This window comes from Salmo salar, chromosome ssa25 (genome assembly GCF_905237065.1).
Source record: "Salmo salar chromosome ssa25, Ssal_v3.1, whole genome shotgun sequence".
In the NCBI taxonomy this organism is placed as follows: Eukaryota; Metazoa; Chordata; class Actinopteri; order Salmoniformes; family Salmonidae; genus Salmo; species Salmo salar.
The window spans coordinates 24,777,135-24,804,676 of record NC_059466.1 but is presented as its reverse complement, the minus strand read 5'-3'; the positions used below and the strand labels follow the sequence as shown (position 1 = coordinate 24,804,676).

Genomic DNA, 27,542 nt, shown 5'->3' with positions numbered 1-27,542 from the left:
GCTACATTGGTCAAATTGATCATGGCATCAGCTAGGTTATATTGATGATATAACCTAAGGTGTTCGAGAATACATCTTAACTTCATGGTTTCCTTTTAAAATGTGTTGAATACTCTACGACTCAATAGGGTCTAAAACGTTAAATGATTTCAGCGCTTTCGATGTCAGACTCAGACAGCATAAGGTGAATTGGCGTTACACCGCGACATATGCACGAGATGCATGCATCGCATGTCTAATAATAGCCAAGCCCCGGTAGGCTACAGCATACTCTGCTCCGTTAGTCAAATGCAGGTCAGTGGGGTTCTTTGGATGGATCGCATCTGTTTAATTCAATTCCAGAATATCTATAATGTATTATCTTTGGTTCTGCCTCAATCATCTTTATTTTGACTTTGAATGCAGACAGGCAGTGGCCCCTACGGGCAATCATACGGAGAGCAGATATTATGTGGAATTGTGCAGATCTTAAATACTGTGAAATTACTGTGTAGTCCATTCTGAAAGAAACAGAATGTCACATTATGCAAGATCCGTTCTCTACAAGTCTATTTTTCGGTTATTTGCTGTAAGAATGGCAATGTGTGTGTGATCACCCATCTAACATAGAGATCACAGGCTACAGTATCAGAAATAACATCTGCACATAGAGAAACTGTGCTCTCTGGTTTTAATTAAATCCGCTCCATGTGATATTTGAGAGTGCAAACCCCATCCAGCTATTTCGTTTGATTCAGTGCATTTTGGGAGCATATCGGTAGAATAAAATGCCACTTCAAGTTCTCTGATGAGTTCCTTATTTGCCTTTTCCTTCCTGGTCTGGGGAGCAACGCAAGATGGGAAACCTCTCGAATCTCTACGTGCTCAGTGGGACCCTCGAATGAACAGCGACAGTGCTGAAGACACCGCTGTCTGCCGCTGTTCCGCTCTTCCGCTGTCCGTGGTCCTGAAGTAGAGTGCGTCGTCTTGCTCACAAGGGTCATGAGAAGCGCCGCTGTTCCTGCATGCTCCTCTTCACAACATTGTCCGTATAGGCGGAGGACTTGATTCGGCGCTTTTTCGCCTCAACTTATTCAACTAACGAGCATCAAGCTATGATTGTTACTATGTTCTCAACTTCTTCCCGGTGAGTGCGCACGGAAAAGTCTGGAAGATAAAACGTATATTTAGGCTAATATTTAACTTTCCCTCGCGAAAAAGAGATGTTAGGTGTAAATGTCGTTTCTTTTAGATATTTGTTCTCCTCTTAAAGTTGAATCTTCCGGATCTCTGGTCTATTATCTTTCCCATTGCCATGCACGCGCTGCTGGATGTATGCAACAAGACCAAATGGTGTTTTTGATCTGCAGCAATTGGAAGTTGATTGAAATGAATCTCACTGCCGTGGACGTCTAGGATCAGCCTATTGACAACAATAGAGGGAATTATCATTTTTCGAGTCTTATTTTTCACACGTGAACTGCCTAGTGTGGTGTTGTTATCTTAATCTCTGGGAAATAAGGGATAATCATGTATCAGACCGATTTGTGTGTGCATATCACATCGCTCGCGCTGCTCCAAAGGCATCGGTACCGACAATGGTCTAGTATCTAACTGCTTTTACGCACAACAATAGCAACTGAAGGGGGATTATCTTTTTATCTGGAGCCTGGTGGTTTTATCGAATTGTTCATCTGGAAGTTGTTGTGTCCTGTGTTTAATCCGTTCTACCGGTTTGGATCTCTGTTGATCCCGACTCCTACCAGTGGAACCAGGCATTTCAACGCGGTGAGTCTGTAATGCCCAGTTTATCCACCTTCCCATTTATTGTAAAATCCATTGCAAGACCTCATCTCCTTTTCCACATCGTATTTCTCTTGGAGCTTTCTCTTACTTAAAATACTGCCATTCTGCACTTTATATCATAAATGTAATGGTAGGAAATAGGCCTACTTTAGATTGGTATTTGAGGACAACAATATTGTCAAGAAATTTTTCTGTCAATTAAGATTCAGTGAGTCTCTCCCTTGGCAGGAAGGAATATAATGAAGAGAGCTCAGTTTAGTCTCGAGGCAAATATAGAATTCCGTTCTTCTAGCTACCATGGCGAGGGGCGAAGCGTTTGGACTAAAGCCTATTGCGCATTAAGCACTGCCTGGGGAAATATGTCGTTATTTTGGTAAAGGCTGTTGAAGTAAAATAAAAACAAATAAAAGCAACAGTAAGCATGGGGGGGTGATCAAATCCCCACTGACAAGGGTGTTCAAATGATTATCACGGAGAAACCTGTTGGTCATGTAATTCACATTGAAGATCCAAATCTGTTTTTATTTTTATGAAAGCAAAGCACATGAGACCTATAAGGTTAGGTTATATTTTCACTCTGAACTGCACTGGGTTCAAGATGCCATAGCCTTTAGTCTATAAGAAAACACCGGCGTTTGCAATGTAGCCTACGAGCCTATCAACTGTACTAATACTTTACCTGGTAGGTTTCCGCTACCGTTGCAATGGGCGACCTCATTTTTGGGAATCCAACATTAGCCTAAGACATTTTTTCTACCCATTTCTGTTTATTGGTCTTATTTATTCTAATACACATATTGTCCCTCTTAATTTCTTTATTTCTCTCTCGCGCTCTCTCTCTCTCTCTCTGTCTGTATGTCTGTCTCTCTGTCACGCACACACACAAAGACGACTTAAATTGTAAACCTTCTCTGTGATTGTGTCCCTTGTTGTGAATAAGTCTAATTGAAAATATCCCACACCATTTGTATGATATCATCAGGATGTTTATTTGGCACCTGTCCCAAACAGCCTTGTCTTGCTTCATGCAAGAACAGACAGTGAATGGAAAGTTAAGGGTAAAGTAAATGTAATTTAGACCCTCTCCTTGAATGCAATAGGAATACCGCGGCGAATGATGGGCCCTCTCTTTCCAATGACCTGCGTTGTCCTCCTCGCCCTCCACGCCAGTGTGTCACCAGCCTCCTTCAGTCCCGAGGATTACGCCGCGGACGAGGCGGAGTTAACTGCCAACAGCGACACCATCATTTTCGACGACTACCGGGGGAAAGTTTGCGTGGACGACAGTGGCTTCGTTTACAAACTGGGGGAACGTTTCTTCCCGGGACACTCGAACTGCCCGTGCGTTTGCACCGAGGACGGGCCGGTGTGCGACCAGCCAGAGTGCCCCAAGATACACCCGAAGTGCACAAAAGTGGAGCACAATGGATGTTGTCCGGAATGCAAGGAGGTTAAAAACTTTTGTGAATACCGGGGGAAAACTTACAAGATCCTGGAGGAATTTAAGGTAGGGATGTTTTGTGTTTATTGTCTAATTTGCATGGTCTATTGATCAATCGTTTGTAATAATTTTAAATGTTAATTTAAACATTTGGATGCAATTACATTTGTACCACAATACACATCATAATCAGGCATATAATTCGTTTTCCTTAATTAGGTAATGAGCTGAGAGAGAACAATTGAATGTGATCAAAACAATGCAGCAGTGTTGACTGCATAATTGTTGCAACCCCAACAACCATTCCACTCAAAACATGATTGTAATGTTTGCCCTCTCATAATATAGTAAGTTTAAAGATTTGCATGGCCATGTCAGATGGAGAGGGTCAACTATAACTGGTATTTTGTTTCCCCTCAATGGTCTCTGCTGGTAGGAGAATCCATTTAATATATACTGTTTGTAGAGTCACAGTGCAACAATAATTAACTCACTGCATTATTTGACATCTGTCCTATTTAACGGGTATGGCTGATTAGCAATGGCACTATGTGCTGCACAATAACTACAGGCACCTCACACTGTATCAATGGGCTTGGAGATTCCCCAAGCAAACAAATTCATCAATGGCAAACGCTTTGAGCCATGGTTTGAGTATTATTGTATCATGCTTGAAGTAGGCTTGTCTACCATACTGAATGAAACCCATACCCCGGTTGGAGTCGGACGTTACATGGTGGAAGAGGCTGTAGCACAGCGTAGGAGGGGTATGCGTCAGTCGGGTGACAGCAGGAGAAGAGGTCAGAGTCATTTAGTGTTGGTGTGGACAGTCCTAGTCTATACTGACCAATGGTGAACACCATTATCATTGTGTTGGTGTGGACAGTCCTAGTCTATACTGACCAATGATGAACACCGTTAGCATTGTGTTGGTGTGGACAGTCCTAGTCTATACTGACCAATGATGAACACCATTAGCATTGTGTTGGTGTGGACAGTCCTAGTCTATACTGACCAATGATGAACACCGTTAGCATTGTGTTGGTGTGGACAGTCCTAGTCTATACTGACCAATAATGAACACCGTTAGCATTGTGTTGGTGTGGACAGTCCTAGTCTATACTGACCAATGATGAACACCGTTAGCATTGTGTTGGTGTGGACAGTCCTAGTCTATACTGACCAATGATGAACACCGTTAGCATTGTGTTGGTGTGGACAGTCCTAGTCTATACTGACCAATGATGAACACCGTTAGCATTGTGTTGGTGTGGACAGTCCTAGTCTATACTGACCAATGATGAACACCATTAGCATAGCTTATTACTGGCTTATAAACAGGGCCTATACTATAGTGCTGCTCTTTTTATTCTGCTGTGAGTGAGTCAGTTGACCCTACAGATAAAAAAAAGTAAGGGCCAGGAATAAGTACATTTTCAGACAAATCTTTCTGTCATAAACTGTTGCCTATACCCAGCAGTGCAACTATGCTGGATAATGCAGCATTCATTCTAAACATGAGAAGGAATTGTGCCAACTTTTCCCTCAGAAGATGCATTTCTTAGACCCATCACAGTGATAGGAGGAACCACCTGGCGAATACAGATGAGCTGAATACTGTAACAGCAGCACTGACATGACAAACATAAACAAAACCAGAGATATGCCCTGAATAGTAATGGGTAGTTGTTAGTTGTTGTACAATGTGAAATGTTTAGTGATGTGAAATATGAGATTTTCTAGTAACTAGCTACAAGATCAGGGTAATCGCATGATACCTCCCGAATCCTCTTCATACCAAATAAACATGATGAAATGACTCGACTGAATGTCAGTTGTTTCAGTCCACGTCACTAAAACATATACAACACTAATTACAGGACTCATAATTATGTTACTGCATATTGTAAAGAAATGTAATGAAACTAAACAATTTAAGGACATTTTATAGAAGAAAGCAAAGATGATCTCATTCGAAATCTTTTGTTTGACTTACATTAACAGAAAATGTGTTTGTAATATAAAGACCAACCTAAAGTACTTCTGCTAAAAACCCTGTAACACAATTGCACATGATTGAGCTCTACGAGTGGTTGTATTTTATTGTATAGTTTGAGTAGTTTCCATGATGATTTAGCATTTTAGTGCATGAGGTGACCAATGACATTGATTACATTTACGCTTTTGTGAAATCATACTGTGTTCCCAATCATCCACTTGTGTGATGGTTAGCATTACATCAAATTATCCAAATGTTCCATTTCCATTCCACAGAAAATCATGGCCCCTAAAGTATTGTTGTGAAGTTTGGTATACAAGTTTGTCTAGGTTGGTGGTAAATGCACCACAGAGACCAAGAGTATTCAACTCTTACCCTACAAGTTCCAGAGCCTGCTGATGTTCTGTTTTACCTGACAATTAATTGCACCCACCTGGTGTCCCAGGACTAAATCAGTCCATGATTAGAGGGTAACGATTAAAAAAAGCAGTGGAACTGGCTTCAAGGTCCAGAGTTGAGTTTGAGGGGCATAGACCATAGTTGTCTGTTTCTGTTACTTTATTATTTGTCATTTTGTTTCCAAGAAATCTAATCCCTCAAAAAGGCCAGGTAGTTTATTTGATTAGCCTAATGTCCTTGATCATATTCTCCAACTCAATTAAATTCAATCAAACTGTGACTCCTCATCCCAGGTGATACACTTGCCACTAATACTAGACAGCTCCATATCACTTACAATGCTCTTACATCTCCAGCAAGAGGCCTGGCATTAGCTAATTAGTATGGGGGACTTCAGTGCAGCAGTGTGTTGCTAATAAGGTTGTGAGAGATCAGGCATTTACACCTGTGTACTTAATCTATTGTGATCGGTGACTGGGATGCGTCCCAAATGGCACCCTATTCCCTTTCTAGTGCACTAGTTTTGATCAGGGCCCATGGGACTCTGGTCAAAAGTAGGGCACTGTAAATGAAATAGGGTGTCATTTGGGACTTAGCCTGGGTGGATCGGTGTTGAGCGGACGAGTGGCACGTCAATGAAGCCTCTTATCCCTGTATTGGGATGCACAGCCATGCTCCCCTCAGGGAGAGAGAGAGAGGCCTGAGAGCGTGTCTAAAGCCTGCTGGTTTGATGTGAGATCAAGTCCATCAATAGTGCATCTCAACCTCCAATCCCCACTAACCTTGAGTGGCGGGGCCCAGCGAGAGGGAAGGACATTTCCCGCCTCTTGAAAAAACATTAATTTGTTCCTATCGATTTTCTCAACAGAGAAATTACACATGGAGGCAGAACAGAGCGGGGAAACTGTGACTGGAACAATAAAAATGGCCACTCTTCAGTTAGTTTAGATAAATAATTGATATAGGCAAGGATGGCCATTGACCACAGCTTCGAAGCTTCGATCAGATCACTGTTGTGGGTTTTGTTGATTCGTGACAGGAATCTGATGACTTGAGGAAGCTAAAGTCATAAAACCATGGTTGTGTCCAGCATGAAAGTGCCTGTTTATGAAAGCATGAAAGACATATGAAAGTATTATATCTATTTGAATTACTGTATAAAACGAGGACTGCATAGTGTCCAGCGGAGTTAACAGAAATCAAAGGGTGCCAGTCGTTTCTAAAGAAAGACCCAATTAAGAGGATACCAACAGGACTGGTTTGCATTTCCTTTGCGCTCGTCCTGGCGCTTTATGCAGAGCTCCATGTTTACTGAACACAGCAGTCGGGGAAGGAGTCCAACAGATATCAGCATCTTTAAGACCCACAAGGCAGGTTAGATCTTTATAAGGTTGGAAATCTCTCTGATATCTCTTCTAAACAAGCAGGCATGCAGCCATAGGGAGTATGATAGAAACACTGGTTTTATGACCAGTATGTCTAACACCCAAAAGGCAGGATTTAATATCATAGACTAGACTATATCACCACCTTGTCCAACATCTTATGTTTCTCTTAGATATGAATTCACTGATGGAAGAGGGAATGTCAATAATTTGTGCATTACCCATAGCAAGTGTATCCGAGTTACATTCTATAGATGCCATGTCAGTAATAAAACCCATTGATAACGAATGACTTGATTGACCATTGATTGATCATGGATGGTGCCCTGTAATCTGTTAAGAAATATGCTCCAGCCTTAAAGACCCTCTTTTGTCAGAAAGTGAATCTTTCCATCTGCAGAATGCTGAGTCAGTCTCTGTTGGGCAGTAGTCCATTATTTATGTAGATGTAATGTAGTTGGAGGGAAGCTACTTTATTAAGTCTGGTGGACAGTTTGGTGACGGGGAGCTGCTGTGTTGTATACTATAGCCCACTCTCAGTAGAGTTGTGCCACTCACCGTTGATGCTAAATATACTTTCATTTTAGATGTATGTTTTGTAGTATATAAGATAGATATAAGATAGAGAGAGAGTATAAGTATATCAAAAAGAGAGTACATTAGAGTATATGAGAGTGTTGTGCCACTCACCCTCGGTAGGTGTTTCACCTACAGGGTTCCCCGTCCGACGAGGAAGGGACCAGTCCGCCCGTCGTGGCTCCCGCCTTCGCGCCTGTACTACCCCCGGCCCTTCCCCCAGCCTCAGCCCCAGACTCTGCAGCGCAGCTCCAATCAAGAACCAGGAGATATAGGGTGAGTTCAGATCCCAGGCCATAGAGATAAAACAATTGTTCTATATCTATGTCCCAGGCTGGCAGGACGTGACAGAACAGGACAGAACAGAACAGGCTATAGGGCTGGGATGTGAACTCAGATCAATCCCCATCCCATCCGTGCTCCTGACTGACATCCTTAGGGGAGAGGGTTACAGAGGGGGTGTGAAGGACCTCAAGGACATTTGTTGTTGAGTCCCCATTGATTCAAAAATAGACACAAAAAGCAACCTAAGTCCTACAAGCCACACTGATTTGATTTGTTGGTGCATAACGTTGAGGCTCTTGAATATAGTTTCTTACTTCTATTGCAAATACTGTGTAGAGATTCTGTAGCTCTCTGCTCTTAGGCATTACTACACATATTGTTATGAGAGAGATGGATTAGACACAGTCTACTGACATGGGAACCCAAGAGAGACAGATTAGACACAGTCTAATGACATGGGAACCCAAGAGAGACAGATTAGAGACAGTCCAATGACAATGGAACCCAAGAGAGACAGATTAGAGACAGTCTAATGACATGAGAACCCAAGAGACACAGATTAGACACAGTCTAAAATATGGGAACCTAAGAAAGAAGGATTAGACACAGTCTACTGACATGGGAACCCAAGAGAGACAGATTAGACACAGTCTAATGCCATGAGAACCCAAGAGAGACAGATTAGACACAGTCTAATGCCATGAGAATCCAAGAGAGACAGATTAGACACGTCTAATGACATGGGAACCGAATAGAGACAGATTAGACAATGTCTAATGACATGGGAACCCAAGAGAGACAGATTATACACTGTCTAATGACATGGGAACCCAGACGAGACAGATTAGAGACAGTCTACTGACATGGGAACCCAGACGAGACAGATTAGAGACAGTCTACTGACATGGGAACCCAGACGAGACAGATTAGAGACAGTCTACTGACATGGGAACCCAGACGAGACAGATTAGAGACAGTCTACTGACATGGGAACCCAGACGAGACAGATTAGAGACTGTCTACTGACATGGGAACCCAGACGAGACAGATTAGAGACAGTCTACTGACATGGGAACCCAGACGAGACAGATTAGAGACAGTCTACTGACATGGGAACCCAGACGAGACAGATTAGAGACAGTCTACTGACATGGGAACCCAGACGAGACAGATTAGAGACAGTCTACTGACATGGGAACCCAGACGAGACAGATTAGAGACAGTCTACTGACATGGGAACCCAGACGAGACAGATTAGAGACAGTCTAATGACATGGGAACCCAGACGAGACAGAATAGAGACACCTAAATCTATTGAATAAGAAAGCACTCATCAGACTCACAACAGAAGTGACTGCAGCGATTCTACAAAAAAATGCTGTGATTTACTAAAGATACATTTTGACAAAATGGCACGTTTTAGGTTCTATTCTGACGGTTGAAGATCTTTCAACTCTCTTTCAACTGCTCACATGTGTATAAGGGCATTGCAACAGCTTTTTTTAAACACTGATCAGACTCAGAGGTGACTGACTGCAGTAGAAGTTCCACAACAAAATACATTACCTTTCACGATCACAAATATTACAGGAAAACCAGAACATATATCAGCATCTGAAAATGGCTTGTTTTACAAAGTAATGAACTAATATATGAAAGAACATCCACCCACACACGTGCATGCAGGCGCACACACACACAAACCCCCTCCATCGCCCACACAGTGTACATCCTACAGTAATTAGTGACTGTGCTCCTCAGCACTGACACCTATGAGAGGAAACTTGCTTTAAAACGCATCTAAAATGAGTTGCTCAAATAGATTTTCCTTTCCAATTTGCCTGAGGAAAAAAAACATTGTTTTAATTTGAAATGCTGATTAAGCCACAAACGAGACACAAACGTAGGCCAAAGAGAACTGGAGCTTTGAACTAGTTTGAGAAACTTCCCTTCATAACTAACTTTATAAATGAGTTATTGACTAAGGTGGCCCAGCACGATTCCAACACCATCATTACGTTTTCTGACGACACAACAGTGGTAGGCCTGTTCACCGGCAACGATGAGACAGACTATAGGGAGGAGGTCAGAGACCTGGCAGTGTGGTGCCAGGACAACAACATCTCCCGCAATGTGAGCAAGACAAAGGAGATGATCGTGGACTACAGAAAAAGGAGTGCCGAACATGCCCCCATTCACATTGACGGGGCTGTAGTGGAGTGGGTCGAGAGTTTCAAGTTCCTTGGCTCACAAATCACCATATAGTTTGATTCAGAAACATACTAACCCACCCCTCAGCACAGCTAAATATGGTCTTGGTGTTCTACTTTATTTTGTGAGTTACTGTAGTACTTACAGACCAGGGCATGAATTCACTTCACAGTACAATACATCTCACACAAGGTTTCATTGAAAGCACTCTAGCCCTGTTACAGTAAATGAATTGATGGACGCGTGCACTTGCCTGCAATGTATTATTGAGATAAAATAAGTACGGAAAGGGTCATTCCCGTTAAGGCTAAATATACTGTCATTTCAGATGTATCTAATGTATGGCAATGCAACCAGTCAAGACATTTTATTTATTGCGTTTGTCTTGTCATGATTACAGAGAAATATGAAATTATTCTGGTTGATTCCGTTGAATAAATTCATCTTGCAGTCTTCGTAAGAGACCCCCTGACAGCACATGAACAAATACAGTAGGGAAGAAACACAATTTAGAAAAATTAAATAAATAATAGATACAGTTGGATTCAACCATCCATATCTAATGTGTCCCTCCAGGAGTAGTGTGCAATTTTACATCTTCTATCTGTGCCATAAAGATGATTTTTAAATGTTGAGTATATGATGCTAAATAGAGTTCAGTGAAGGCTTGTTGTCAATGTTTTAACTTTTACCATGTTTCAGATTCATAACTTCCCCCATAGATTTGGCACCAGATCAAGCAAATTCACCCAAAGGACAGTCAGCTATATAAATCCATACATTTACATACAGAACACTTAAGGCATTTTACTGTACATCTAGTGCTCAGAAACATGTTTTCACAGTATTTTTCAAAGGGAAAAAGTTATAGGTATGTGAAAAGATCAACTGCATGAAAATGTTTCTTATTCAAATGTCAATCATAGGTATCACAAGTTGAAGAAGCTGGTAGTGTTTGAAAAATGGACGAAACCTGTGAATATGGCAGGTTTCATTAAAGTCTGTATGATGAAACTACGTTTTACTAGTTACAAGCAGAGGATGCTGGAGTTGTCTGACAGCTCACGTCATCTAAAGGTTCTGTAAGATCAATATTTCAATGCTACAGTTGTATAACAATTTCATAGCCCTTTAAATGTCTCTCATGTGTTGGAAATGTTGCAGTCAGACTGGTCTGCGAATAAAGATTGCATTTTAAGATGGAATCGTAATTGAGAATGGTTTATGTGTGCTGACCAGCATTTAGCCAATAAAGTACTGCAAGCAGACGTCTGTTCAATCCCCGGGATGTATCTGAGATTGTTGTTGTTTGTTCAACTTTGAGCGAATTCTGTGTGAATTTTTACTTGGTTTGTTTGGTTAAATCAGGGGACCACAGACTAGTGCACTGAAAAAAAACAAGATTTAATCTCACCAGATTACATTTGGTTCAATATCTACGTTGATAAAAAAAAAAGGTGCATTCTCAAATGAAATCGTGATTGAGAATGCATTATGTATGCTAACCAGCACCCAGCCAATAAAGTAGTCAGTTCAATCCCAGGGATGCTACTGTGATTCTAGTTGTTTGTTCAACTTTGAACAGATTCTTTATGAATTGTGTCTTTGATTTGTATTAAAGTAAACTGGTTTGCCTGTCAGGTGACCCAATAGGCCAGCACACTCAAAACCAATATTTAATCTCACCAAAGATTTGGTTCAATAGGAATATGGTTAGCACCTTACACTACAGCACAGGATAAAGTGGTAATTACATGGATATAGTGTGGTATTACAGTGAGGTTTTTCTCAGTAGAAGTCATTCCGTTTCAGTTGACAATTAAAGACTGCCATTTCACCCTCAGACACAAACTTGTTTGTTTGTTCTTGTTTAACATTGAGCTCAGCACAATTAGGGAGCATGTCCATGGGTAAGTTCACAAGCCCTTGGCTCTGAAGCCAAACAGTGTTATTAATTCAATTTGAAGGAATAGACAGGGGATCATTAGTGTGTGGAACAGTCTCAGTTTGGCAATTACACTATGTACAAAGTTTAAACACCCTGGCTACTGAGAGGGCTCAGGGCTCGCCTCTCTCTCATCACTCTACCCTATTGACCCTGACTCACACATGCACCAGCCAGCCAGCCAGCCAGGCACATCTCTCTGTCTGCATCTCAAATGGCTCCCTACTCCCTTTATAGTGCACCACTTTTGACCGGAGCCCATAGACATCTGGTCAAAAGTAGTACACTATATAGGGAGTAGGGAGCCATTTGAGACGCAGGCAGAGAGATGTTGACTCATACATATGGAAGTGTGTTTAATTGGCACACTTTGGGCGTTGGGCCAGAGAAAAGGCCATTGGGGCCGCAGGGACTTTAAATATTGCTAAAAGGAAACCATTTGCTGTGGGTGAATGTGCAAATGAAAGATAGTTTTGTCATTCTCTAGAGCCAGTGAATTGCTTTCACTGTAGCTTACAACATTACAGCATACACTCTACACAACAAAAGGCCTGTAGTACAAACTATGATTGAAATGTGGTCAGTGGGTAAACTAACTGTTTTCAGCTTATGCATTCATGGCTTGACAACAACTGTTGGGAGTTCATTCTGTTTCAAGTGGGTTAAGTTTTCTCTTAGTCCAATGGAGATACGGTTGATGTGGCTTGCTTGATATGTTCCAATTCAATATCTGTTTTTAGAATGCCCCCCAAGGTTGACTAGACTAAGCACTGTGGTTTAGGCACGGTGATTGGTCATATAATATTTTTCAAGTGGAGTTCAAATGGATTTACAAATTCGTTTTAATGAGTAACCCTACAGACATCTCACTGTGTTCCCTGGGTTGACCTTTTCAATGTTCAGTCGAATAAACCTTGTATTTTTTCAAGGCTTTTTATTGTCAGGGAAACCAACTTGATATTAATAGTAATCTTGCCAGCATGTTGTTACAATGGTAAGATGATTGGTTTTCAAATGCAATTCAAATATATCTTTCTCTCTTTTCTCTCCATTTTCTCCCTCCCCCTCTCTCCCTCCAGCCTTCGCCTTGTGAGTGGTGTCGCTGTGAACCAAATAACGAGGTGCACTGTGTGGTCTCTGACTGTGCCGTCCCAGAGTGTGTCAACCCAGTCTACGAGCCAGAACAGTGCTGTCCCATCTGTAAAAACGGTAAGGGCTCTTCCAGTTGTGTCTTTCCGGCACACACACACACACACACACACACACACACACACACACACACACACACACACACACACACACACACACACACACACACACACACACACACACACACACACACACACACACACACCGGTTTCACTCACAAACTTTCTGTACATCAACCTTATGATTGCATTGCTGGTTGTTGTGTATATGTAGCCTGGTAAACCCGACTGACGCAGAATAATGAACGAGGCTAGTGTAATTGTATATTTCTTGCTGATCTTATAGGGTTTTTTACGAGAGTAACATTTCCATTGTATTCATTACACATTCATTACGCAAATAAACGTGAAACCTGTAACTGTTTCAAACTCAACCCATATATATGCACAGACACACACACACACACACTACGAAATAATTAAACTTTTATGACATCGAAACCAACGAAAAGATGATCAGTCTTCAGTCTCTTTCAGTGTTTTATGTTTTATATAAATCGTTACCTTGGGGGGCTGCCTGACTGCTAATGAGGACAATACTAACTGCTTTAATTAAATACAACACACTAAGCAGAAAAAACACAGGCTCAGATTGGCCCATTGATTACAGGGCATCCAGAGAGAGCATAAGTGTGTGTGTGTGTGTGTGTGTGTGTGTGTGTGTGTGTGTGTGTGTGTGTGTGTGTGTGTGTGTGTGTAATGCTCATAATGGGCCCCTGGAGGGCCCTTTATCTCCATGTTGCCCTGATGCCCTTGTCAGTCGCAACCAATCCCCAAATTATAATTATAGAATTCCGATGGCTCATTGGCTAGTTATAGGAGTCAAGGCAGGAGATATGGCTGAGCCAGCCCAATCCAAGAGACTGAGAGAGAGTGTGAGAGAGAGTGTGAGAGAGAGAGAGAGAGAGACAGAGAGAGAGCGAGAGCGAGAGCGAGAGCGAGAGAGAGCCTAGCTGGCTGGTCTGGTTGTGGCTCATTTGGTTTCATTAGCCTCAAGGGCTGGATTGATCAATAGACAACTGGGACAATCAAGGATCATGAGCGTTATATGCTGGAATGGCATAATAATTTAATTATCATCTGATATGTATATTTTGATACCTGAGCCAAATACCCACTATGAGGGTATAATCTTGCTGGTCAGAATTCATGATGCTGATTTTTCCCTAGTATAGGCTAACTATCAAAGGAAAAGCCAATCGAGGGACTGAACTGATGGTTGATCAAGGAATTCCACACAAGAGTATCCACTCAGGATATTGCTCATAGAAGAATATATAGATAGATGAATAAATACATTTCCCAATTTAGACTTCAGAGGAAATCAAAATATTATCTTCCTTAAAATGACTGCGTATTTTCCTTTGTCGCGTAGTTTGACCTATATAGGCTAAACTCTCTGACAGAGGGTAACGAAGGTGTACAAGGAAGATGCCTGTACACACACACACGAGCGTGCGCGCTACACATACACACTGAGCCTGCAGCTGGAGGAAGCACTAATCCACACAGACAGGATACGGTGACGCCCTTGTGGCGGTGGCATTTAAGGGAGCCTGCCTGCCTGCCATCTCCACCCCCCTAAGAAACCATGGCCAGCTCTGGCAAGATTATTCTCTTGAGCCTGGAGTGTGTGTGTGTGTGTGTGTGTGTGTGTGTGTGTGTGTGTGTGTGTGTGTGTGTGTGTGTGTGTGTGTGTGTGTGTGTGTGTGTGTGTATTTAGTGTAATGCTCATTCCTGGTTTACTGTGGGAGGATAGAGGATAGATCCATTATTGTAGCCTATTCCAGTTGGACATCTTTAGGAGCTTGCAGGAGACAGAGAGCCTTTTCACTTCGCCTGCTCTTGAGATGATGGCTCGCTTCAAGCCTACAAAGCCTCCCTCAGATTGGACAGATAGTATGCATATTCAATGGCACCCTATTTCCTATATTTGCCTTAACATTTTAGCCGTTTAGCACACGTCCTTATCCAGAGCAACTTACAGTTAGGACACGGAAGTCTCTGAAGTCCACGCGGACGTGAACACACACGCACACACACTTTCTGATCCCACTGTTTTGCATGCTCACAGAGCTATGCCAAAGTCTGGAAAACCAAACAAAACATTTCAATATGACCCCTCAGATATGGCGACCAGGCGTCCCTGATTTCCAGGGGCAGTACCCTATTTTGGTGGCTTGTACCTGGCTCGATCTGTCCCTGAAAATGTTCCCGATTAGCCCTCAGAAAGTAAAAAGCAACTCTGATGTTAAATTGTCGCTGATATTTCAATAATCAAACGGTGTATACAATCACATTTGCATGATCTGTCAATGACCGTTTTACCAAGTGATACATTATAACTATCGCATGAACAACCATGCCCATGGCCAGAAAGTGAATCCAACAACATAGGCTAACCCACATTTGGGTGATTAAACAATGACTAGATTAAGAAAATTGTGGAGGGGTAATCCATTTCTGTGTTATAATTAACACAATTCATTGAAAGGACTATAGCGAAAATGTATTGTTAAATGTAGTTCCATACCATTGTTTTTATCGCGCTGCTACTGTCCCCCCAAAAAAATGTTTTCCAAAATCTGGTCACCTTACCCTCAGAGGACTGCGCCTGACACAAAGTAGTGCACTATATAGAGGGTAGCGTGCTGTTTGGGATGCAGACATAACCATGGAGAATGAAGTGTTCCATGCATCAGCAGAAACATGCTAACTAAAGTACCCTAACATGTAGAGGGCTTCATCAGGCTTTCTTCAAGGTTTCTTCTTAGGCAACTGAGGAGCTGAAGAAACCCTCAGCATTATGCAACTGTCTGTTACGTTTTGCTTTGAACAACCTAGCTATATCATAAAGGGATAGAATATGAATTTACATGCTGAATAATGTAAATGTAGCCTACTTAAAGTTGTTTTTCACTTTTACAGGGGAAATACACATGGAAATTAGCTAGTCTTATAAGCTTTTGTCTTTTACTGTTCATCTGAACTGTCTGTCACTGTAACTTCCAGGTGGACAGTCATGTGACAACACACAGAGACAGCTGTGGACAGGTAACATGCATCCCCGTTGACAGCCCTGACAGACAAGCATTGGCTTTGAATGGAGCAAAGTCCCAAAGTCCCAGAGCCTTGTCTTGTCAATCTTCTGCAGTGATAGGCAGTGGAGACTGTGTCCTTGCTTGTGGATGTATCCCAAATGCCACCATATTCTCTTTATAGTGCACTACTTCTGAACAGGGCTTTGGTCAAAAGTAGTGCACTATAAATGGAATAGGGTGTATTTGGGAAGTATCCTGTGCTTTCCTCCTGCTGTGACTCTCCAGTCGTAAACAACCACACTTGGCAGGGCTGCTCGATGCCCACTTCTCTCATCAACCTCTGCCCTGTTTGTCTGTAAACCATGCCAGCTATACTAAGGGCGGATGGTGGATCAATGGGAGTTAGGGCTTGGCAATAGTTCACTCACGATGTGTCCATTGAGGTACAGGTCAATCGATGGGCTTTTATCATCTCTGAGTAGACCAGGAGAGTGTTCCTGGGCATAGATGAGGGTGAGGTGGGTAAGGAGTTGTAAGCAGGTGGTGGTAGAATATGATTGTTGAATTGTTGTAATGTGCGTAATGTTTTTTATGCAGACATCATTACAGGAGAGGAGACTCGTTCTGGACATAGATGATGGTGAGTGGGTAAGGTGTTGGAAGCAGGTAGTAGACTAGAGGGTTTTTGGTGTGTTATATATTGGATCATGCCATTAGGTTTGTTTAGTCCAGCAGATATAGTAGCCACAAAAGTTTTAAAAAGTACTTTTCAGTTTATTGAAGAGTCATTGAAAATAAATGTCATTTTTTAGATTATTGAATTGACTGCCTTCAAATTGAGCCCAACCCAGGCCTGGAGACAAGATATTTGAATGCAATAAATATTAGACCTTTGAGAAATACTGAAGTTTTGTCATTGCATATTTAGAATTCTGCTGGTTCATGTCCCTCATGTGGGGCTTGTATCCTATTATAATGTGTAGAAGTCTATTATTATTATTGTTTTTACATATGATCACTCCTAATATTATCCTATGTGGTTTGAACAGACAGAGTCTGGGACCCATTCCTTAAATAGTGCACTACTTTTGACCTGATCATTTTGGACAAAGACAAGGTCATTGTGAACTTGCTGGTCACACAAATCAAATCAGTAAAGCCATTTCCCTGAGAGTAAGTGGAAGTGTTCTGCTGCTAGAAACGATCCTCGGAATAGGTTTAGACTGAAAGGCAGAATCTAGAAGGTTTTATAGATCTCTGTTGGACTGTTTTAAAGAGCGGCTCCAAAGTCACCGTCACACCAATTGAGCCACTGATTGCTTCGTTTCAATGATTAAAACTGGAGACAGAAAATTCCTGCCACCACCTGCATGCTCTCCTGTAGCATGAGAATAAAAAGGTGCTGTTTCCTGAAGATTGTGAGCACAAAACCTGAATACTAAAATCTATCACTGTGGTTGTTGTGTAGAATAGCTATTTATGAGATTGCAAAAGGAGTGGAAACTATGAATCCTTGGCTACGTCCCGGTTTATATATCTCCATGCTCCCAAAGTGTGCACTTGTTCTCCTTCCTCCCAAAGTGTGCACTTGTTCACTTCCCTGCACTGATTTAAAGGGAAATGACTCGTATACGAAATATGGTGGAAACTCCCATTAACCCATGCCTCCACCCATCCAATGCCTTTAGATTTTTGTAAAGTAGTGAACGAGTGCACACTTCAGAAAAAGGAGATCTTATTGGAAGGCACCCATAGAAGGCAGCAGGGTAAGTCATTCACAAGCCATCTGATTATCAAAAACACAATCTGGAGATAATGAGCTTTTCCATAGATATTAAATAAATCTTGGGATAAAAGGAACACAAATCTTATCTGAAGAAAAAGGGAACCGCAAAACTAATGTAATCTCGAGAAAAAACGGATTCCGCCTTAATCATTCATCAGGATTATTTGCTGGTGTAATAAGATGTTGGTGTGGTGTATGGTAGGCTATAGTGTGCTGGGAAGTTCTGTTCGAGGAACACTTTCTAGAGAGGCTGTAAGGCTTTCCTAATATCAGCACACAGAACCAAATCTCATGTGCACACTGGGAAACATTCATTGTTAAGTCTGTCACAAGTAGGATTTAGGTTGGAGTCATTAAAACTCGTTTTTCAACCACTCCAAAAATGTCTTGTTAACAAACTATAGTTTTGACAAGTCAGTTAGGACATCTACTTTGTGCATGACACAATACATTTTTCCAACAATTGTTTACAGACAGATTATTTCACATATAATTCACTGTATCACAATTCCAGTTGGTCAGAAGTTTACATACACTAAATTCACTGTGCCTTTAAACAGCTTGGAAAATTCCAGAAAATTATGTCATGGCTTTAGAAGCTTCTGATAGGCTAATTGACATAATTTGAGTCAATTGGAGGTGTACTTGTGGATGTATTTCAAGGCCTACCTTCAAACTCAGTGCCTCTTTGCTTGACATCATGGGAATATCTAAAGAAACCAGCCAAGACCTCAAAAAAATTGCAGACCTCCACAAGTCTGGTTCATCTTTGGGAGCAATTTCCAAACGCCTGGAGGTACCACGTTCATCTGTACAAACAGTAGTACGCAAGTATAAACAGCATGGGACCACGCAGCCGTCATACCGCTCAGAAAGGAGACGCGTTCTGTCTCATAGAGATGAACGTACTTTGGTGCGAAAAGTGCAAATCAATCCCAGAACAACAGCAAAGCACATGGGGAGAAAGATCGTACTTTTTGGAGAAATGTCCTCTGGTCTGATGAAACAAAAATAAAACTGTTTGGCCATAATGTTTGGAGGAAAAAGGGGGAGGCTTGCAAGCCAAAGAACACCATCCTAACCGTGAAGCATGGGGGTGCTTTGCTGCAGGAGGGACTGGTGCACTTCACAAAATAAATGGCATCATGAAGATGGAAAATTATGTGGATATATTGAAGCAACATCTCAAGACATCAGTCAGGAAGTTAAAGCGTGGTCGCAAATGGGTCTTCCAAATGGACAATGACCCCAAGCATACTTCCAAAGTTGTTGCAAAATGGCTTAAGGACAACAAAGTCAAGGTATTGGAGTGGCCATCACAAAGCCCTGACCTCAATCCTATAGAAAATGTGTGGGCAGAACTGAAAAAGTGTGTGCGAGTAAGGAGGCCTACAAACCTGACTCAGTTACACCAGCTCTGTTAGGAGGAATGGGCCAAAATGCACCCAACCTATTGTGGGAAGCTTGTGGAAGGCTACCCGAAACGTTGGACCCAAGTTAAACAATTTAAAGGCAATGCTACCAAATACTAATTGAGTGTATGTAAACTTCTGCCCCACTGGGAATGTGATGAAAGAAATAAAAGCGGAAATAAATAATTCTCTCTACTACTATTCTGACATTTCACTTTCTTAAAATAAAGTGGTGATCCTAACTGACCTAAGACAGGGACTTTTTACTAGGATTAAATGTCAAGAATTGTGAAAAACTGAGTTTAAATGTATTTGGCTAAGGTGTATGTAAACTTCCGACTTCAACTGTATGTAAACTTCCGACTTCAACTGTATGTAAACTTCCGACTTCAACTGTATGTAAACATCCGACTTCAACTGTAAGTTACCAGAATATACAGTAATTTTGGTAATTAACAGAAAATCTATGGCAATCTATTGTAAATTTGGTAACTTATAAAAATAAAATTGTTTTCATATATACTGCTCAAAAAAATAAAGGGAACACTTAAACAACACAATGTAACTCCAAGTCAATCACACTTCTGTGAAATCAAACTGTCCACTTAGGAAGCAACACTGATTGACAATACATTTCACATGCTGTTGTGCAAATGGAATAGACAACAGGTGGAAATTATAGGCAATAAGCAAGACACCCCCAATAAAGGAGTGGTTCTGCAGGTGGTGACCATAGACCACTTCTCAGTTCCTATGCTTCCTGGCTGATGTTTTGGTCACTTTTGAATGCTGGCGGTGCTTTCACTCTAGTGGTAGCATGAGACGGAGTCTACAACCCACACAAGTGGCTCAGGTAGTGCAGCTCATCCAGGATGGCACATCAATGCGAGCTGTGGCAAGAAGGTTTGCTGTGTCTGTCAGTGTAGTGTCCAGAGCATGGAGGCGCTACCAGGAGACAGGCCAGTACATCAGGAGACGTGGAGGAGGCCGTAGGAGGGCAACAACCCAGCAGCAGGACCGCTACCTCCGCCTTTGTGCAAGGAGGAGCAGGAGGAGCACTGCCAGAGCCCTGCAAAATGACCTCCAGCAGGCCACAAATGTGCATGTGTCTGCTCAAACGGTCAGAAACAGACTCCATGAGGGTGGTATGAGGGCCCGACGTCCACAGGTGGGGGTTGTGCTTACAGCCCAACACCGTGCAGGATGTTTGGCATTTGCCAGAGAACACCAAGATCGGCAAATTCACCACTGGCGCCCTGTGCTCTTCACAGATGAAAGCAGGTTCATATTGAGCACGTGACAGACGTGACAGAGTCTGGAGATGGCGTGGAGAACGTTCTGCTGCCTGCAACATCCTCCAGCATGACCGGTTTGGCGGTGGGTCAGTCATGGTGTGGGGTGGCATTTCTTTGGGGGGCCGCACAGCCCTCCATGTGCTCGCCAGAGGTAGCCTGACTGCCATTAGGTACCGAGATGAGATCCTCAGACCCCTTGTGAGACCATATGCTGGTGCGGTTGGCCCTGGGTTCCTCCTAATGCAAGACAATGCTAGACCTCATGTGGCTGGAGTGTGTCAGCAGTTCCTGCAAGAGGAAGGCATTGATGCTATGGACTGGCCCGCCCGTTCCCCAGACCTGAATCCAATTGAGCACATCTGGGACATCATGTCTCGCTCCATCCACCAACGCCACGTTGCACCACAGACTGTCCAGGAGTTGGCGGATGCTTTAGTCCAGGTCTGGGAGGAGATCCCTCAGGAGACCATCCGCCACCTCATCAGGAGCATGCCCAGGCGTTGTAGGGAGGTCATACAGGCACGTGGAGGCCACACACACTACTGAGCCTCATTTTGACTTGTTTTAAGGACATTACATCAAAGTTGGATCAGCCTGTAGTGTGGTTTTCCACTTTAATTTTGAGTGTGACTCCAAATCCAGACCTCCATGGGTTGATAAATTGGATTTCCATTGATTATTTTTGTGTGATTTTGTTGTCAGCACATTCAACTATGTAAAGAAAAAAGTATTTAATAAGATTATTTATTTCATTCAGATCTAGGATGTGTTGTTTAAGTGTTCCCTTTATTTTTTTGAGCAGTGTATATTAAGAATGTTGTTATATCTGTGTCTATATTGTCGATTAGCTTCTAGTAGATAGACCATATGGTTCAACAAAACTAGCTTATTTAATGTAAAAAGCATCTAATCAACAATGTCATTTTTTTCAGTACATTTTTTCAGTTAACTCTTCCAACTATTGACTTTTCCTCACAACTGCCACCAGTTTGACACCAAAACATTGGCAACAAATATATGTTGACATAATAAAATAAATAAAGGTGTGTAAAAAAAAAGAAAGGTTATTTCATGCCGACACCAAAGGGTATTCACTAAGTTGATGGTTTATATTTAGGATCATGTTTTACAACTGTGTCATAAAAAAAATGGAATCATCTTATTTAATTTTCAAAGATTTTACATGTGATAAGGCCCCACAGAGGGCCAGAGATAATTACAGACACCTGTGACACCACTAGATGTCTTGTGATGGATTACATAAAATCCTTGAAAGATACCAAAATTCTGGTAGGTGACTGGTAAACTTCTTAAGTTTCCAGTAATATACCCTCCCTTTGCAACTCTAGTTAAAAGAGACCAGTAAGAATGATGTGGGGGAGCATTGTGTTTGAAGAAGACTTTGTAGAAAGACTGAGGAGGCCTTTCTATGCAAACTATAGCTTGGTGTTAGCTTTGTATTTGAGGAAGGAGAGCGGAGACCATAAAATGCAGACTGTAGCTCTGTGTTCAAGAGGGACTTTCCACAGAGGCTGAGGCGGCCTTTCCATGCAGACTAGGAGTGATTAATCTCCCTCCTGCCTCTCAAAGCAGCTTTCTCTGTGTGTGTGTGTGTGTGTGTGTGTGTGTGTGTGTGTGTATGTGTTTGTATGTGCACGTGTGTGTATACTCCAGCCCTCTCTGTGCTACCAAGCCGCTGCCTGCCCTATCTGCCAGCCTCCTCTCCTCCTCTGCTCGCGGTGCATTAGGATGCAACGTGTTCTATGTCAAGGGAGAGCCAGGCTAACAAAAGCGCTTTAGTGTTGCAAAAACAAGCCCATTGGTGCATGCCCGTGAAAGGATCTGTGCGTCGGTTCTGACTTCAAAACTCCCCAGGCAGGGTTCTCCACATCACTCTGCCATCCTCTTCTAACAGAACCCCCCCGAGAGAACCACCACCACACTCATTTCTCCTTTTCTCTACCCTCCCTCCCTCTTTGTCTTTTTTCCTTCTCTCTCCCTCCCTCTCTTCTCGCTCTCGTCCTTTCCTCCCATGAGGCAGGTCCAAATTGCTTTGCCGGAACGACGATCATCCCCGCCGGTATTGAAGTGAAGGTGGACGACTGCACCATCTGCCGCTGTCACAATGGGGACTGGTGGAAGCCAGCACAGTGCCTGCGCCGGGAGTGCCTCAATGGCCAGACGTTGTCATAGAAACCCTGGCCGGGACGGTGTCGGTGATGTGCGGTCAGGGAGTGGTCCTGCCTGCTGCTGTGGCAAACCAACATCTTGTGTTATTGATATGATATGATGGACAGGACAGGAGCCCAATTCCTTGGCAACTTTGGCTAGGAGACTGCATAACTAGCTGAAATGAAAAGCTCTTGTACACAGTACCAACACACCACCACAACCACAACTTTAAACACAGAGGAGAGCAGGAACTTTTATTGAGACTGTTTTTTTCCTGTTTTGACTGTCTGACTATATATATTTTCTGATAATTACTTCTTGCTTGTGCTGCTTATAAACACAATATATTTCATGAACTAATTTCCTCCTAACCGTTGGCACTGTTAAAATGCTCAGTTGTTTTCTGTAAGTCTGTAAGCTTGTTGTAGCTCTCACTCACTTACAGGTGTTTTGAAAATGAGATCTAGGAGGGTTTAACAGGACACAATGACCGGACAACCAGTAAGCACACAATTCATGGCGCTTTTAGAAAAAAATGGGTCTGGGGTTTAAATCGAATAAGTGAGATGTCTTCATCACGCCGCTCCAGTATGATTTACAATGGTCACCCAAGGATATGACTCACAGCTCTTGGCTTCTCACTTCTTGTATGATCTCTGTATGAGTCAATAAGAAAAGTTCACTCTTTGGGATGGGGTCACTGAAATGAATGACGTACAATGTCAGCCTCCTGATGTGTCATCTGGACTGGCAAAAGCATAACCACAAACATATTACAGTATTTACAACACAGAATATTACTGATCAGACTGTCTTTGAGGTGCTCTTCTCTGCATGGGGAGAATGGAGGCCAGTTTTATCCAATTTATCCAACCGATACATTAGTAAGTGATAAATCACTGGAAAAAGTAGAAAAGGGAACCAACTTTACTTACTACAGGAGTTGAAATAAGGTCTTTAGTTAGAAGCCATGCAACCCATAACAGAGGGGGTAAAAACTGCTCAAGCATCAATACACTACCGGGGCCATTCCTCTTGGCTTAATTGCCTTTATTGTTTTCCCTGATGGCCCAAACCAACAAAAAATATTCCTCAGAGCGAACAGCTTGAACTTGTTATCTAAGCAATTAGCGAGCCAAGCAGCGGCCTGCTTTAATTTCCCTTAATCAAGGAGTATTCAGGCCGGGCCTCTCTGCTCTCAGCAGTATGCCGCCCGCCTTTCGTCTGTAGGCAGAAGCCAAGCACCCAGCACACTCGGCAAGAACTCAGAGAGACAAAGGGGAAATCTGCATATGTCTTCTTGATGCTTCAAAGCAAAGGACCACTCAGACACTCACACATATGCACACACACACACACATACTTGTACACATACCCTTTCGTCCTCCATAGGCCCATACACACAGCTTGCACAGTACTGGTAATTCATTTTCACCTTAAAACATATTGATACATTGTACCCCAAGAAGAAGCACTTAAGCCAATAAGGCTCTCGCTGAGATAAAAAAAAAACTCCTATCCTCCCGTTTTTAGATTACACAATAGATTATGTTTGAGCTAATGCATTGCCTATAGATTCCTATTGGTTTCAGCATCACACTCCAACCTGTGTAGCGTGCACAACACACACTCTCTTTCTTTTTAAAATGATGAATACTAGTCATTAATTCGAAGGCGAATTTCCCACTAAGCACATGCAATTCATCACTGATACTTTTTGTGTGTGTTTCAGTGAGAATCCATTCCTGTTAACCTTTTAGAAGCTATTCCTCCTGTTTGATGGATGAACTACTTAATAACGCCTTCCAGCTCCTGGTAATGAGACAGAAATGAACACAGGAGACCCCTGACTAGAGGTGGCGGAATAGAATATCACATAGTGTACATCCCAAATGGCATCCCATTTCCTTTGGGCCCTGGTCAAAACTAGTGCACTATAGAGGGAATAGGGTCCCATTTGGGACACAACCAACATATACATTACCTAACGAGCCGACCCTCCCAAACATATCTCTTTCTGCACTGCAGCCACTGTATTGTAGACTACATTCTGTTCTACTCAGCTGCCTGCAGTCTTATTATTGAATGATGGGGAATTCAAAAGATGAACGAATGAGGGAAGGGGACTTAAATTTAGATTGCATCATTATGGTTAGAGTTGCTCAAGTCATTTTTATCACGACCTTGTCTTGTGATGAATGAGTCATTCATAATGAGAAGAGAGACTCCATTTCTCAAGACAGAATACCTACACAGACAATACACATCACTCTACAGGTCCATACATTGTATGAGACTCCATGACACCTTTATCAGTCATCTCTTTTAATTAGGTCTATCATAGGTCTGATATCTGGGATTTTTACTTCAGTGGGTCATTCATTTTTATGACTGGATATAGATTGTTTTGTCCTCCTTTATTATTTTGTGCATCTTGTATAGAACTAGGCTGCTAGCTATCTTTTAATTTCTCGCCTGTTTTTTAGCCCTTTTATCTTTTAATGGTTGCTCTCAATGTAAAGAGCTTCATGATTTACTTTTGTAAACGAAAAGCACTCTACAAATGCAATTTATTATTATCATCATTATAACAATGCACATACAGTATATGGCTCTGGGGATAGGGAAGGGATCCTCGAAGGGTAGTGTGGGTTGTAGCGTCAGCTAACCTGTGATCCCTTAGTACCTCCCTCAAGCTCATGCAGAGCAGACCCTCCTGTCTTAGATCATGTTGAAATTACCCCTCTCACATTGATAACCACTCATTATGATACTTTCTCTCTATTGACGTTGACATTTTTGTTTGTCTCGTGAACATTTATGCAATGATGGAAGGAATGTCTTATTAGAGTAATGCAGAGGGACACATTCAAGAAGGTTAATAAGGCAGTTGTCTCGTAATGTTTTTAACACCAGTTACCACACAAATTCTTAAACGGATTAATACAGGGAGCTTTCAAAGTGGTCCAACTGTAAAGTGACCTTCCAGTTTGGTAGGAAAATATTCTGAAGTGTGCAGTAGATTTTGAATCCATCTCTGAGACCCCAGCTGGAGTGAAGAATTAGCCTTATTGAGTAATAGTTAAACAAATGTATCAAAAGATCGTCTGAGGGAGCAGTCAATATCCCTGTTCATTTTCTGTTCACAAAAGAGTCTGGTCTTTTGTGTGTCTGGCCTTGAAAGTCTAGCCTACTGCTCATGCACTCACTAGCCTGGCAACCCACTCCAAACACTGCTCATTCACCACCTGTAGCCATGCTGTAAAGGTGTACCATACCATTGCTCTTTTCATGAGACACCGACTTATTGTAGCTGGACGCTATGAAAGATTGTTCTATTGCTTTTTTTTTTTTTACAGAAACTCTTACATAAAGTGTGCCTGAAAACCAACAGAGTACTATCTAATATGGAGAGAAAAATACTTATTAAACAATCAAACTGCATTATTACATGGGCACTGTGGGTTAGTCCTAAAGATTATACAAATATTAACTCCTACTGTTATAATTTAATGTTATATTGAATTAGAGCCAGAAATTATAATAATAAAATAAAGACAGGGTTTGGTTGGAAGTACCAAGACACACAAACACACACCCACCTCTACACCATAGCTTAGAAGACATAGTGGGTACATCTAACCAAACACTCCAGATGTTTATTCCAAATGAAATGAAACAACCCTTGGTGCCCTTCATGGTGTATAATAACTTGTAAATACCTTCAAAATGTATAATGTGTGTTCTGGAAATCAAAGGTGGAGAAAAGAAATTGTGTATTATTTATGAAGACAAAAACTATTTTGTTAAAGACTGAAAAATAAGTGTTATTATACAGCCAAGGTGTGTGTGTCGATTTCTTTCCTTCGTTAATTCTTCCTTCGCACTTCTATCGCCCAGGCGGAAACACACTCCTACTCAGGCTCAAGTTGAGAGTGCACAGATTGCACATACTGAACAAGTGCAATTCTTCACCACTTTATTGTAGGAAAGGTAACTTCTTGTTGAAAATATGACCTCTGAATGAAACGTAGGGTCTGTAATTCCCTGCACCACAAATGAGAGAAACATCGTGAGGGGGAGGGGTTAACATTTTACTTCTAATTCTTCACCTCTGACATGGACAATATTTCATATGACTTACAACTGAAGCATCATGCTCTTTCACATCCCCATGTATTTGGGAGCAAGAGAACAGGATGTAGCTCGCTAGCTCTCCACAACCTACTAACACCAGTCAAACAAACCATGCAGAGGTCAGAAAATAACTCTTAGGAGGATAGTGCCTGGCTCATAGCCTAACCCAGGAAAAGGAGGATACTGGTTTGGGTGTTGGTCAATTTTATTGATGTATGGATAGAGGACATAATTTCAGAGAAATCACATTTCTGAGGTCTACCAAAGGAAGTGAGTAAGGGTTTTCCTCTGTCTCTGTCCCAAATGGCACCCTCTTCCCTAAACAGTATAGTGCCCTTTCGCCTACTTTTGACCAGGGACAATAGGGTTCTAGTCAAAAGTAGTGCACTATGTAGGAAATAGGGTTGCCATTTTGGATACACACTTTATATCTGCTTAAACTCTCTGGTTCTATGTCACTTTCCT

General features: G+C 42.0%; 1 protein-coding gene across 2 annotated transcripts; it reads left to right on the top strand.

Moving 5' to 3' along the window:
* The first annotated feature begins 313 nt into the window (after positions 1-313).
* vwc2l (von Willebrand factor C domain containing 2 like) lies at positions 314-26,777 on the top strand. 2 transcript variants are annotated; one of them, XM_014173732.2, is made up of 5 exons: positions 314-1,767; positions 2,886-3,292; positions 7,724-7,861; positions 13,106-13,235; positions 22,810-26,777. In XM_014173732.2, the coding sequence occupies exons 2-5, from the start codon at positions 2,900-2,902 to the stop codon at positions 22,959-22,961; spliced, it is 813 nt and encodes a 270-aa protein (XP_014029207.2). In that variant the 5' UTR covers positions 314-1,767; positions 2,886-2,899; the 3' UTR covers positions 22,962-26,777. The 2 variants fall into 2 exon arrangements, with proteins under 2 accessions (XP_014029207.2, XP_014029209.2); XM_014173734.2 differs by lacking the exon at positions 7,724-7,861.
* The last annotated feature ends 765 nt before the right edge of the window (positions 26,778-27,542 follow it).

What these genes read in the sequence shown, in the direction of transcription:
- vwc2l (XM_014173732.2), top strand. Translation starts at nt 2,900, where the DNA reads ATGATGGGCCCTCTCTTTCCAATGACCTGCGTTGTCCTCCTCGCCCTC. An exon ending in AGATCCTGGAGGAATTTAAG is followed by an intron (nt 3,293 to 7,723) that starts GTAGGGATGTTT and finishes TTTCACCTACAG; the next exon opens with GGTTCCCCGTCCGACGAGGA. An exon ending in CAAGAACCAGGAGATATAGG is followed by an intron (nt 7,862 to 13,105) that starts GTGAGTTCAGAT and finishes CTCTCCCTCCAG; the next exon opens with CCTTCGCCTTGTGAGTGGTG.